Below are 15,058 nucleotides of genomic sequence, written 5' to 3' on the forward strand. Positions count from 1 at the left end.
CTCTTGAGAGCTATACTAGACTCTGTTCCAGGTCTTTACTTCATGCCTGTCACATACTAGAGATATTACAGGCATAATCTCAGCTTTCATGCAGCTTTCCAGTGAAGCAAGTGTAGGATAGTCTAACAAAATGTGGGTTTTTATCTAAGTTTGAATTATTTATAATAAAATGTACTTACAGATTGTGAGTAATTAAAAGGAAATCACACAATATTTAGTGCTGTCTGACTCCAAAGCTTATCATCCTGATCATCTTAGTCTATAACTTCCTTAAGGCAATAAAACAAACAAACACACAAAACTGTAGATACAGAATACAGAGACACCAAACAAATTGCATAAAACACATTTATTTCATAATACAGTTAAATACTAGTAAGGATAAATTCATTTTATGTAATATTTAATACTGAGTATTATATGAAGTTTTAGTAAAGGGTCTTCTGTGAAAGTGGAAATGAGGAGAAAGTCATAAATTAGGGAAGCTGCAATGTCAGAGTTAGGCTTTGGGAAAGCCACTACCTACACTGGTCAGATTTCAGGTCCTTGAATGATCAGAGGGATGGAAGCTGGGAAAGGCAAACACTGCAGGTAGAGGAGGATTCCTGGAAGAGGACTTGAGTGCGCAGCTTATGGCCTCAGAGCATGTTAATCCACAAAGACACACAGACACACACACACACACACACACACACACACACACACGGAACCAGATGGGAAGTAGGGCAATCTCTGAAAGGTGAGAGTTGAATGATGCCCTTACGGGTTACAGAAAGAAGTTAAGAATCTTGGTTCTGATCCAAAGAGCAATGGGAACAGCTGAGGAGTATACTTTGGTGGTTAAAGTAGTGAGAAGTACCCTGGTGAGGCTTCATGTGAAGGGACTAGACAAAGAGAAGTCAATCCCAGAGAAACAGATTTCTCTTGAGGCCTTGGGCCCTTAGGCCTTTCCTAAGGCTGAGGTGGGCAGTCTGGAAGAAAGATACAGGCTAAAGGGAGGCTGTGGTGCAGACCCGGCAAACTCTGAGCACACACGTGGGCCAAGACCACCAGCTTTTAACAGTGGAAATTTAAAAAGTGCTGATGAATGGCATGGGATGGTAAAGAAGGTTACAGTATGGCTGGATCCAAATGGCAGCGAGTGAATCTATGGGACTCGCTACCATTTCAGCATCAGCATTTACCATGTTCTAGAACCCTATGTGGCTAAGTCACCCCAGGAATGCGTGCCCTACTTACTCATGACGCTGAGAGGAACTAGGGAACTCTCCTGAGGAGAACAACTGCCTAATGCCAAAGGTGCCATCTGCACTTTTTACATGACAGAGAAAAACGAGATTATCTGAAGCAGAACCAATGAATTGAATACACTGAACTTAATAGTCCTTGTGGTCATCACTGCTGTATACTCAATCATCTGGTTCTAATTTAACAAATAAAAGTATGAAATAAAGTCATCAGACGCAATAGGTAACCTGCATTGAGAGTAGGTATAAGCAGAGTGCACCGATTCTCATACTAGAGAAAACCAGTACAGAGAGATACTCACAGACTGAAGTTTCTTCTTAGCAGCTTTTGCCAATTCAGACAAATCCAGGCTGCTAAGAAAACATACAAAGCTAATAAGCAAATAAATAAAGCCAGATTTGTGAACTCTGTAAAGTTTAAGACACCCAAGAGATAAAAATATTAATTATAGTTCATGGACCATGTTAGAACCAAGCATTCTACAGACCGATAGTCAGTGAGGAGCTCTAAACAGAACAAGTCGGTGAAAGTAACTCCTTCTGAAATACCACAATCATATAAGTGTTAAAGAGAAAAAAAAAAATTGTCCACCAACTAAACGACAAAAGCTATTGCCAGGTTACCTTCCAGGCCCTTATGTGAGTAGTCACAATTTTTGAAGCATTAAAAAAAAAGCATGATATAAGAAAATATGCCAAGCTCGATGGCTCACACCTGTAATCCCAGCACTTTGGGAGGCAAAGGTGGGAGGATCACAAGGTCAGGGTTTTTTTTTTTTTGAGATGGAGTCTCACTCTGTCACCCAGGCTGGAGTGCAATGGTGCAATCTCGGCTCACTGCAACCTCTGCCACCCGGGTTCAAGCAATTCTCCTGCCTCAGCCTCCAGAGTAACTGGGATTACAGGCACACACCACTGTGCCTGGCTAGTTTTTGTATTTTTAGTAGAGACAGGGTTTCACCATCTTGGCCAGGCTGGTCTCGAACTCCTAACCTCGTGATCCACCCGCTTCGGCTTCCCAAAGTGCTCGGATTACAGGTATGAGCCACCGTGCCCGGCAAGGTCAGGGGTTTGAGACCAGTCTGGCCAACATGGTGAAACCTCATCTCTACTAAAAATACAAAAATTAGCTGGGTGTGGTGGCACGCACTCGTAGTCCCAGCTACTCAGGAGGCGGAGGCAGGAGAATTGCTTGAACCTGGGAGGCGGAGGTTGCAGTAAGCCTAGACTGCACCACTGCACTCCAGTCTGGGCGACAGAGCAAGACTCCATCTCAAAAAAAAAAAGAAAAGAAAAGAAAAGAAAATACGAGGCTAGATGTAGTGGCTCGTACCTGTACGAGCACTTTGGGAGGCCAGGGCAGGTGGACTGCTTGAGTCCCGGAGTTTGAGACCAGCCTGGGTAACATAGCAAGACCCTGTCTCTACCAAAGCAAAAAAACAAAAAGGGAAGATGTAAAGGATCGGGATGGCAAGATTGTATCAGGAATAGCATTTAGTCATTTCATAAACTCTTGACAGGTTCTGTGCAAAGGTAATTTGCAAAACAAGGGTTTAAGGTTCATTCCTGTAGCAATGAACTCATCTGCAATTATAGATCAGGTGTCAGCAAAATTATGGCCTTTTTGTTCAATTGACCTAGGAATGGTTTTTACGTTTTAAAATGATTGAGGGGCAAAAAGAAAAAACAATCTTTCATAACGTGAAAACTATTTGAAATTCAAATTTCAGTGTCCAGAAATAAAATTTCACTGGAATAGACATACCCATTCATTTATACAGTGTCCACAGATGCTTTCATCTACAACAGTAGAGTTAAGCTGTTGTGAAAGGGGCCATATTGCCCACAAAACCTAAAATATTTATTATTCGGCCCTTGAGAAGAAAAGTTTGCCAACCCCTGTCATAGATAATGTAATCTCTATAACACAGACGTATTCTATAAATAAATAAATAATACTGTCACAACTGGCTAAAACAGTGACAATATCACTGATTCCAATTTTCCTATTAGTAAAATTGCTACTTGTGCTCTTTGAAACTTAAGTTTTATATGGTGGTTTACTTACAGCCGTCTTATTTCCAAATGGTATAGCCATAAAAGAGAAAAATGTATGGGCTTTGTTAAACACAAAATATAATATACTTAAACATAACACAACCAAGGAAATATTAGTGATAGACAAAACTAACTGGTATCAATGGCCTTACCTGTCTGCCATTTGAGGTATTATAAAGTGCTGTCCATTTTTGTGATCTGAAACAGAAACCAAGTCAAAGTTTTGTTCATAGAAATGTTGATAAGATCTGTAAAGGAACACCACCATTATTTCCTCAAACTAAGTTTTGCAATCAGTATTTGTGCATAATTACGAGTCATGTTGCTAGACTGGCTAAAAATTCCTGAAGACTCAGCCATAGCAAGGCTTATAGCTTTGTTTTTTTTCTGGTACAAAGGTCCAGGCATCATTTAGCAGAAACCTATGCTCACCTCAATCCTTACGATTAGTTTGCCCTCAGTGTAACTGATGATCTTTGGCCATGGAAAGTGTGCTGAGGGAGCTGAATCAGCTCACAGCAGGCTTCCATCAGCCCACCGTGTGGGACAGTGGATGAGCTCTGGGCCTTGCTCAAATGAATCTATTAGTATAAAACAGTCAGGGCTGGGGCAGGTGGCCTTTGCAGATCCAGACAGGGACTCCATCTGCAAGGAAGCTTACTGACTCAGTCCTAGTCTAGCTTTTGGAGGACCCTGATCCATGTACCAACGAATAACGCCACTATCAGCATTCCTATGTAGGTTTTCCTTTAACATAAGTCTATCTTTTTTCTGGGTAAAGACCCAGGAGTAGAAATGCTGGATTGTATGGTAAATGTATGTTTAACTTGGTAAGAAACTGCCAGACTTTTTCCCTTGAGTAGCACTATCACTTTGTTTTCCAAACAGCAATGTGTGAGAGTTATAGTTGCTTTCTGTCTTTCCCAGCATCTGTACTTTCAGTTTTTGTTTTGTTTTCAAAAGTTTAATCATTCTAATAGGTATGCTGTGGCACCTCATCGTGCTAATGACTAACCATGCAGCGCTTGTCTTCATGTGATTTTTTTTTTTTTTTTTTGAGACGGAGTCTCGCTGTGTCGCCCAGGCTGGAACGCAGTGGCCGGATCTTCATGTGATTTTTTTTTTGCCATCCCATATCTTGTCTTTGTCCAGTTTTTATTGGGTTATTTTCTTACTGTTGTTTTAATTTTAATTAATTAATTAATTTGAGACAGAGTTTCACTCGTTGCCCAGGCTGGAGTGCAATGGCGTGATCTCGGCTCACTGCAACCTCTGCCTCCCGGGTTCAAGCGATTCTTCTGCCTCAGCTTCCTGAGTAGCTGGGATTACAGGCATGCGCCACCACACCTGGCTAATTTTGTGTTTATTTTAGTAGAGACTGGGTTTCTCCATGTTGGTCAGGCTGGTCTCGAACTCCTGACCTCAGGTGATCTGCCTGCCTCAGCCTCCCAAAGTGCTGGGATTACAAGCGTGAGCCACCGTGCCCGGCCTACTTATTTATTTTGAGTCAGGGTCTCATTCTGCTCCCCATGGCTGGAGTGCAGTGGCGTGGATCTCGGCTCACTGGCAACCTCCACCTCCTGGGTTCGAGCGATTCTCATGTCTCAGCCACCTGAATAGCTAGGACTACAGTTGTGCACCACTACACCAGGCTAATTTTTTTATATTTTTAGTAGAAACAGGGTTTTGTCACGTTGCCTAGGCTAGTCTCAAACTCCTGGGCTCAAGCAAATATTACTCCTGGGCTCAATTTAAATATTCTTTAAATATTCTGAATATGAGTCATTTGCTGGACATGTGATTTCTAAATACCTGTATTTTCTTGCAGTCTATTGCCAGTTTTTTCACTTTCTTAACTGTAGTTTTCTCAGAACAAACATTTTTCTTTTTTCCTTTTTTTTTGAGATGGAGTTTCACTCTTGTTGCCCAGGCTAGAGTGCAGTGGTGCAATATCGGCTCATTGCAACCTCTGCCTCCAAGGTTCAAGCGATTCTCCTGCCTCAGCCTCCCAAGTAGCTGGGATTACAGGCATGCGCCACCACGCCTGGCTAACTTTTTGTATTTAGTAGAGACGCGGTTTCACCATGTTGGTCAGGCTGGTCTTCAAGTCCTGACCTCTGGTGATCCACCCGCCTTGGCCTCCCAAAGTGTTGGGATTACAGGCGTGAGCCACTGCACCTGGCCAGAAATTTTCAATTTTGATGAAGTATAATTTATCAATATTTTCTTTTATGGATTGAGTTTTTGGTGTTATATTTAAAAATTTTTTTCCCCCTTGCAGAGGCTCTTGTCGCCCAGGCTGGAGTACAGTGGCATAGTCATAGCTCACTGCAGCCTCGACTTCCTGGGCTCAAGCGATCCTCCTACCTCAGCCTCCCAAAGTATTAGGATTATAGACGTGAGCCACCATACTCAGTTGATAGCTAAAAGCTTTAATCCAAGATCACAAAGATTTTCTCTTATGTTTTCTTTTTTTTTCTTTTTTTTTTTTGAGACGTGGTCTCACTCTGTTGCCCAGGCTGGAGTGCAGTGGTATGATCTCGGCTCACTATAACCTCCACTTCCTGGATTCAAGTGATTCTCCTGCCTTGGCCTCCTGAGTAGCTGGGACTACAGGCGTGCACCACCACGCCCAGCTAATGTTTGTATTTTTAGTAGAGACGGGGTTTCACTATGTTGGCCAGGCTAGTCTTGAATACCTGACCTCAGGTGATCCACCCGCCTTGACCTCCCAGAGTGCTGGGATTACAGGCATGAGCCACCGTGCCCGGACCTCTTACGTTTTCTTCTAGAAGTTTTTCAGTGTTAGGTTTTACATTTAGATCTATGATCCTTTCCAGTTTCGGGGTAAGGTGTGAGGTTTAGGTTGAAGTTCATTTTCCTGCACATGGATGTCCGGTTGTCCCAATGCATTAAAAAAGACTATCCTGGGGCGGGTGCAGTGGCTCATGCCTGTGATCACAGCACTTTGGGAGGCCGACACAAGCGGATCACGAGGTCAGGCAATCAAGACCATCCTGACTAACACGGTCAAACTGTCTCTACTAAAATTACAAAAAATTACCTGGGTGTCGTAGCGTGAGCCTGTAGTCCCAGCTACTTGGGAGGCTGAGGCAGAAGAATCACTTGAACCCAGGAGGCCGAGGTTGCAGTGAGCCAAGATCCCACCACTGCACTCCAGCTTGGGTGACAGAGCGAGACTCTGTCTCAAAATAAAAGAAACAAAACAAAACAAATAAACTATCCTTCCTCCACCACTGAACTGATTACCTTTGCACTTTTGACAAAAATCAGTTGAACATATTTGTGTGGGTCTATTTCCGGATTCTCTATACTGTTTCAATGGCCTATATGTCTATCTCTTCGTCAGTATCACAGTCTTGAGAACTGTAGAGCTTCATAGCAATTCCAAAAAATTGAGTGGTGTACTTCCTCCCACATTATTCTTCTGCAAAATTGTCTGGGCTATTCTAGTTCCTTCGCCTTTCCATTTGAATTTTTAAATTATTATTATTATTATTAGAGATGGAGTCTCACTCTGTCACCCAGGCTGGAGTGCAGTGGCACAATCATGGCTTACTGCAGCCTCAATCTCCTGGGTTCAGGTGATCTTCCCACCTCAGCCTCCCGAGTAGGTGAGACCACAGGCATGCACCACCACACATGGCTAATTTATTATTTGTAGAGATGAAGTCTCGCCATGCTGCCCAGACTAATCTTAAACTCCTGGGCTCATGTGGTCCTCCTGTCTTGGCCTCCCAAAGTGTTGGGATTACAGGCATAAGCCACTATACCTGGCCTCCATTTGAATTTTAGAATCAGCATGTCTATGTCTATAAAAAATCTTCAATTGAAGTAAATTTATACATTAATTAACTTGTGGAGAATGGACATGTTACTGAGTCTTCATATCCATAAGCACAGTACATCTCTCCACTTACTCAGGTCTCCATTGATTTCTTTTATCAGCAGTTTTTGGCATATAGATACTATGTGTATTGTGCATTTTATTAGATTTATATCTAAGTATTTAATTTGGACCTTTTTTATTTTTTTGAGACAGAGTCTCGCTCTTTCACTCAGGCTGGAGTGTAGTGGCGAGATCTCAGGCACACTGCAACTTCCACCTCACAGGTTCAAGCGATTCTCCTGACTCAGCCTCCCGAATAGCTGGGACTACAGGTGCCCGCCACCATGCCCAGCTAATTTTTGTATTTTTAGTAGAGACAGGGCTTCCCCATGTTAACCAGGCTGGTATTGAACTCCTGACCTCAGGTGACCCACCCGCTTCAGCCTCCCAAAGTGCTGGGATTATAGGTGTGAGCCACCGTGCCCGGCCAATTTGGAGTTTTTATTACTGGTATTGTTTTTCTAGATTCAGTTTCCAATTGTTCACTGCTAGTCTAAAGAAATATGATGGATTTCTGGCAGGGCGCCAAAGAGCCTGCTTGCTTTTGGCACAGCAAGACTCTGTTTCAAAAAAAGAAAAAAGAAAAAAAAGATGGATTTTTGACTGTTGACCTTGTATTCCTGCAATCTTGCTTAACTCAAGGTTCTGGAAACGTTTTTGTAGGTTCCTTGTGATTTTCTACATAGAAATAATCTCATTTGAATGGGGACAGTTTGATTTCTTCCTTTTCAATCTGTATGCCTTTTATTTATTTTTCTTTCCTCTTGGCACTGGTTAGGATTTCCAGTGTGATGTAGAAGAGAAATGGTAAGAGTGGACACCCTAGTCTTTCTCCCAACTTGAGAACAAACACAGTCTTTCGTCATTAAACAGATACTGTTTATCAGATCAAGGAAGTCTCACCTATTCCTAGTTTGCTAAGAGTTTTTTAAAACACGAATGGATGTTGAAGTTTGTTGAATGCTTCTTCTCCATCAACTGATATGCTTATACAGTTTTTCTTTTTTACTCTTAACATGATAGATAATTACATAAAGTGATTTTTTTTTTTTTTTGAGACACAGTCTCACTCTGTTGCCCAGGCTGGAGTGCAATGGTGCAATCTCAGCTCACTGCAACCTCTGCTTCCTAGGTTCTAAGCGATTCTCCTGCCTCAGCCTCCTGAGTAGCTACATGCATGCACCACCACGCCCAGTTAATTTTGTATTTTTAGTAGAGATGGGGTTTCACCATGTTGGCCAGGCTAGTCTCAAACTCCCGACCTCAGGTGATCCACCCACCTCGGCCTCTCAAAGTGTCGGAATTACAGGCGTGAGTCACCGTGCCTGGCCCGATTTTCAAATATTAAATCAATCTTGCCTATCTGGAAATCCTACTTGGTTATGCTGCATTTTTCTTTTTTCTTTTTTTTTTTTTTTTTGAGACAGGGTCTCACTCTGTCACCCAGGCTAGAGTACAGTGGTGTGAACAAGGCTCACTGCAGCCTTGACCTGAGCTCAAGCAATCCTCTCACCTCAGCCTCCAGAGTAACTGAGACTACAGGCATGTGCCATCATGCCAGGCTAATTTTTTTGTTGTTGCAGTTTTGTGGATGGGGTCTTGCTATGTTGCCCAGGCTGGTCGCAAACTCTTGGCCTCAAGCAATCCTCCCACTTCGGCCTTTCAAAGTGTTGTGATTACCACTGTGAGTCACTATGCCTGGTCTTTATTATTATTATTATTATTTGAGATGGAGTCTCACTCTGTCACCCAGGCTGGAGTGTAGTGGCACGATCTCAGCTCACTGCAAACTCTACCTCCTGGGTTCAAGCAATTCTCCTGCCTCAGCCTCACAAATAGCTGGGATTACAGGTACCCACCACTATGCCCAGCTAATTTTTATAGTTTTAGTAGAGATGGAGTTTCACCATGTCGGCCAGGTTGGTCTCAAACTCCTGACCTCAGGTGATCCACCTGCCTCAGTCTCCCAAAGTGCTGGGATTACAGGCATGAGCCATCACGCCCGGTCTGGTTTGTATTTTTTTAAAATTATCCTTCAATGTCTGTAGGGTTTATAGTGACAACTCCTTCTGTATTCGCTCCTTTTTGTCAGTATTGCCAGACATTTATGTTTACTAATCCTTCTGAAAAACCAATTTTTGGTTTCATTGATTTTTCTCTACTGTTTCCTTCTTTCAGTTTCATTGATTTCTGCTCTTTACTATTTGCTGCCTTCTGTTTGGTTCAGGTTTATTTTGCTCTTTTTTTTTTTTTTTTTTAAGTTTCTTAGGGGAGGAGCTTAGATGAATAATTTGAGGTCAGGTGCAGTGGCTCATGCCTGTAATCCAGCACTTTGGGAGGCTGAGGCAGGCAGATCATTCGAGGTGGGGAGTTACAGACCAGCCTGGCCAACATAATGAAACTCCATCTCTACTAAAAACACAAAAATTTGCCAGGCATAGTGCTGCATGCCTGTAATCCCAGCTCCTCAGGAGGCTGAGGCAGGAGAATCACTTGAACCCGGGAGGGGGAGGTTGCAGTGAGCCAAGATGGCACCACTGCACTCCAGTCTTGACAGAGCAAGACATCATCTCAAAAAATAGTAAGAATAATTTGAGACCCTTCTTATTTTCTAAGGTAAGAATTTAATACTATAAACTTCCTCTAAGCATTGCTTTGGCTGCATCCCAGAAATTCTGATATGCTGCATTTTCATTTTCATTCAGTTGAAAATATTATTTCCCTTGAGACTTCCTCTTAGACCCATGGATTAGTTAGAAGTGTGTTGTTCAGGGCTGGGCACGGTGGCTCACACCTGTAATCTCAGCACTGTGGGAGGCTGAGGTGGGTGGATCACCTGAGGTCAGGAGTTCGAGACCAGCCTGGTCAACATGGTGAAACCCTATCTCTACTAAAAATACAAAAATCAGCTGGGTGTGGTGGCACACGCCTGTAATCCCAGCTACTAGGGAGGCTTAGACAGGAGAATCGCTTGAACCCAGGAGGCAGAGGTTGCAGTGAGCCGAGATCGCGCCACTGCGCTCCAGCCTGGGCAACAGCGTGAGGCTCTATTTCGGAGGGGGGGGAAGAAAAAAGAAGCACGTTGTTCAACTTCCAAGCACTTGGGTATTCTTCAGTTTTATTTGTATTACCTATTTGTAGCTTAATACTATTATGGTCTGAAAATATACTTTATAGAATTTTAATTCTTTTAGATTTGCTAAGGTTTGTCTTACGACCCAGGATATGGTCCATCTGGGTGAATGTTCAATATGTACTTGAAAAGAATGTGTACTCTAATGTTGTCGGGTAGAAGAGTCCATAAACATCAACTAGATCTAGTTGGGTTTTGGTCTGGTTTAGTTCTATATCCTTACTGATTTCCTATCTACTAGTTCTGTTACTAAAAGATGACTGTAGAGTCTCCAACAATAATTGTAGATTTGACCTTCTCTCCTTTTAGTGTTATCGAAGTTTGCTTCATGTATTTTGAAGGTCTGTTGCTGGATGTGTACACATTTAAAACTGTTATGCCTTCTTGATGAATTGACTCATTTATCATAACATTATGTCCCTCTCTATCCCTGCTAATATTCCTTCCTCTGAAGTCTACTTTGTCTGGTATTAATATAGCCACTTTCTTTTCCTGGGCCTTTGCATGGTACATCTTTTTATACTTTTGGCTTTTAACTTATTACCTATATTGTTATATTTAAAGTGGGTTTCTTATAGACAGTATATATTAGGCCTTATAGTTTTTTGTTTGTTCCTTGAGGCAGGGTCTCGCCCTGTTGCCCAGGCTGGAGAGCAGTGGCATGATCAGCGCTCACTGCAGCCTTGATTTCCTGAGCTCAAGCGATCCTCCCACATCAGCCTCTCTTGAGTAGCTGAGACTACAGGCATGCACCACCATGCCTGGCTGCTTTGTATAAAATTTTTTGTAGTGAAGGGATCTTGCTCTGTTGCTCAGGCTGGTCTTAAACTCCTATGCTCAAATGATTAGGAGAATTGCTTCAGGCTCCCTAAATTGTTGGGATTACAGGTGTGAGCCACTGCTCCCAGCCCCTTTTGTTTCTTAATCCATTCTGACAATCTCTGCTTTTTATCGATGTTTTTGGGTCATTAACATTTAATGTAATTATTGATATGTATGGATTTAAGTCTGTGATGTTACTATTTGTTTTCTGTTTGGTCCTTAGTTTTTTGTTCTCCCCCATCCTCTCTTTGGAATATTTTGAATCAAAATATCTTTTGATGATTTATGTTTAATACTCCATTTTCATTTACCTCTAGCGTTTTTGATCACATATCTTTGTAGTCTTTTTTTTTTTTTTTTGAGATGGAGTCTCGCTCTGTCACCCAGGCTGGAGTGCAGTGGCATGATCTCGGCTCACTGCAACCTCCGCCTCCCAGGTTCAAGCAATTCTCCTGCCTCAGCCTCCCAAGTAGCTGAGACTACAGGCACACACCACCACGCCCAGCTAATTTTTGTATTTTTAGTAGAGACAGGGTTTCACCACGTTGGCCAGGATGGTCTTGATCTCTTGACCTCATGATCTGCCCACCTCAGCCTCCCAAAGTGCTAGGATTACAGGCGTGAGCCACCATGCCAGGCCTGTAGTCTTCTTTTAGTGGTTGTGGTAGAAATTACTCTCTCTCTCTATATACACACACACACACACACACACACACACACACACACGTACATACACCTAACTTTTCAGTCTACTTAGAAATCCTATTTTACATTTCCAGAAGGCAGAAATCTTACCATTCTATTTCTTTTACCCTACTCCCTTTTATGTTATAGTTGTCAAATGTATTACACTGATACATGCTGAAAACCCCACTAGACAATTTATTTTTTTGTTTTTTGAGACAGAGTCTCCCTGTCACCAGGTGGGAGTGCAGTGGCACGATCTTGGCTCACTGTAACCTTTCCCTCCTAGGTTCAAGTGATTCTCCTGCCTCAGCCTCCTGAGTAGCTGGATTTACAGGCACATGCCACCATGCCTGGCTCATTTTTGTATTTTTACTAGAGACAGGGTTTCACCATGTTGGTCAGGCTGGTCTCAAACTCCTGACCTCAGGTGATCCGCCTGCCTCGGCCTACCAAAGTGCTGGGATTACAGGCTTGAACTACTGAGACTGGCTGACAATGTTATAGCTTTAAGATATGTATGACAATTTCAACTTTTTGTTTGTTTCTTGAGACAGGGTCTTACTCTGCCAGATCTTTAACATTTCTGTTGTTTTTCTTTCATTCCTAAAGTTCCAAGATTCCCTCTGGCATCATTTCCCTTCCACTCAAAGAACTTTCTCTAGCATTTCTGTTAAAGTAAATAATAATTCTCTTATTTTTTTTTTTCCCTGTTAGAATATCCTTATTTTGCCTTCATTCCAAAGGTTATTTTCATTGGATATGGAATTCTGGGTTGACAGCTCTTTTCTTTTAGCACTTTAAAAGTATTGTTTCTACCATCACAAAGAAGATGAGAAAAAAAAAATAATAACAATAAAAAAGGATCAGTGTCTCACGCCTGTAATCCTATCACATTGGGAGGCTAAGGTGGGCGGATTTTGAGCTCAGGAATTCAAGACCAGGCTAGGCAACATAGTGAAACCCCATCTCTACAAAAAATACAAAAATTATCTGGGCACAGTGGCGCACACCTGTAGTCTGAGCTACTGTGGATGCTGAGGTGGGAAGATCACTTGAGCTCAAGAGGTTGAGGTTTCAGTGAGTTGAGATCACGCCACTGCACTGTAGCCTAGGGGATGGAGTGAGATCCTGTCTCAAAATAACAATAATTTAAAAAGTATTATTCTGGCCGGGCGCGGTGGCTCATGCCTGCAGTTCCAGCCCTTTGGGAGGCTGAGGTGGGCGGATCATGAGGTCAGGAGTTCGAGACCAATCTGGCCAACATGATGAAACCCCATTCTCTACTAAATATGCAAAAATTAGTCAGCCGTGGTGGCGGGCACTTGTAATCCCAGCTACTCAGGAGGCTGAGGCAGGAGAATTGCTTGAACCTGGGAGGCAGAGGTTGCAGTGAGCTGAGATTGCACCACTGCCCTCCAGCCTGGGCGACAGAGAGAGACTCCATCTCAAACAAACAAACAAACAAAACCAAAGTATTATTTCATTTCCTTCTCATCTCCATAGTTTCTGATAAGAAATCCATAATCATTCAAATCATTGTTTTTCTATATATGTTATGTATTACTTTCTCCTGGCTGCTTTCAAGATGTTTTCTTCAACTTTAGTTTTCAGCAGTTTGATTCTGATGTGTCTCAAGTGTGGATTTGAGTTTATCTTCTCTGGAATTTTCTAAGTTTCTTGAATCTGTAAGTTTACGTCTTTCACCAAATTTAGATTTTTTTTTTTTTTTTTTTAAGATAGAGTCTCACTCTGTTGCCCAGGCTGGAGTGCAGTGGCACCATCTGGACTCTGGACTCACTGCAACCTCTACCTTCCAGGTTCAAGTGATTCTTGTGCCTCAGCCACCCAAGTAGCTGGGATTATAGGTGCACACCAACATGCCTGGCTAATTTCTGTATTTTTAGTAGAGATGGGGTTTTGTCATGCTGGCCAGGCTGGTCTCGAACTCCCAACCTCAAATGATCCGCCCACCTCAGCCTCCCAAAGTGCTGGGATTACAGGTGTGAGCCACTGAACCTGCCCTAAAATTAGAGGACTTTTTTTTTGCCAATATTTCTTCAAATACTTTTTCTGCACACACCACTCTTTCTCATCTCTTATTGGGAATCCAATGACATAAATGTCAGACATTCTAGTATTTTCCCACAGGTCCCTGAGACTGTTCAGTTTTTTCTTCCTACTCTTTTTTCCTCTCTGTTGCTTAAACCAGATAATTTCTAGTGATCTGTTTTCAATTCACTGACTTTCTTTGTCATCTCTAGTCTTCTATTAAGCCCATCCAGTGAGTTTTAAATTTTTAGTGTTTGTATTTTTCAGTTCTAATATTCCTATTTGGTTCTCTTCTGTATCTTCTATTTCTCTGATGAGACTTTCTATATTCCTGTTTGTTTCAGGAATGTTTGCTCTTACTTCTCATAGCATGGTCTTACTAGCTGCTTTAAAATCTTTGATAACTCCAACATTTGTGTCATCTTGGGGTTGGCATCTGTTGACTGCCTTCCCTTGCAAGTACATGAGAATTACTCATATGTCAAGTCATTATGGATGGTATCCTGGATACTGTGAATGTTATGAGACTCTGGGTCTTCTTTAAACTTTATGCAAAAATGTTAATATTTTTGTCTTAGCAGGCAACTGACCAGGTGAGGTTCTGCCTCCTGGGCAGATGGTGAGAGAATAGAGAGAAAAAGAAAAGCAATCAGGATCCCCCCTCATCCTCTTGCTCAGAGATTTAGGAACCTGTACTGCCACTGCTGCTGCTGCTATTGCAGCCACAGGCTTGCCTAGGGTCTGGATGGGAGAGATCAGAAAAAGGGAGGAGGAGGAGGAAAAACCTCCAGGGGAATCCCCTTCCTCTCTGTCCTGTAGGAGTCCCATTTCCTGCTCTTTAACCAGAAAAAGGCTTTTTTGTTTTTTGAGATGGAGTCTCATTCTGTTGCCCAGGGTGGAATGCAGTGGCGCAATCTTGGCTCACTGCAACCTCTGCCTCCTGGGTTCAAGCAATTCTCCTGCCTCAGCCTCCCAAGTAGCTGGGATTACAGGCGCCTGCCACCACATCCAGCTAATTTTTTTGTGTTTTTAGTAGAGAAGGGTTTCACTATGTTGGCCAGCATGGTCTTGATCTCCTGACCTCGTGATCCGCCCACCTCAGCCTCCCAAAGTGCTGGGATTACAGGTGTGAGCCACTGCACCTGGCAGAAA

General features: G+C 42.6%; 1 protein-coding gene across 1 annotated transcript in view; it reads right to left on the minus strand.

Annotated features, from left to right (window-relative positions):
• The window catches only part of GIT2 (G protein-coupled receptor kinase interacting ArfGAP 2), a 66,525-nt gene that overhangs the window by 34,806 nt on the left and 16,661 nt on the right, over positions 1–15,058 (minus strand). Inside the window, exons 8-10 of the mRNA XM_011997849.1 lie at positions 3,458–3,503; positions 3,316–3,321; positions 1,550–1,601 (exon numbers count right to left, since the gene is read on the minus strand). Of these exons, the coding sequence (XP_011853239.1) occupies positions 1,550–1,601; positions 3,316–3,321; positions 3,458–3,503 (104 nt within the window). The remainder of the gene's footprint in view (positions 1–1,549; positions 1,602–3,315; positions 3,322–3,457; positions 3,504–15,058) is intronic.

The sequence above is a fragment of the Mandrillus leucophaeus genome, unplaced genomic scaffold (genome assembly GCF_000951045.1).
Source record: "Mandrillus leucophaeus isolate KB7577 unplaced genomic scaffold, Mleu.le_1.0 Scaffold55, whole genome shotgun sequence".
Taxonomy (NCBI): Eukaryota; Metazoa; Chordata; class Mammalia; order Primates; family Cercopithecidae; genus Mandrillus; species Mandrillus leucophaeus.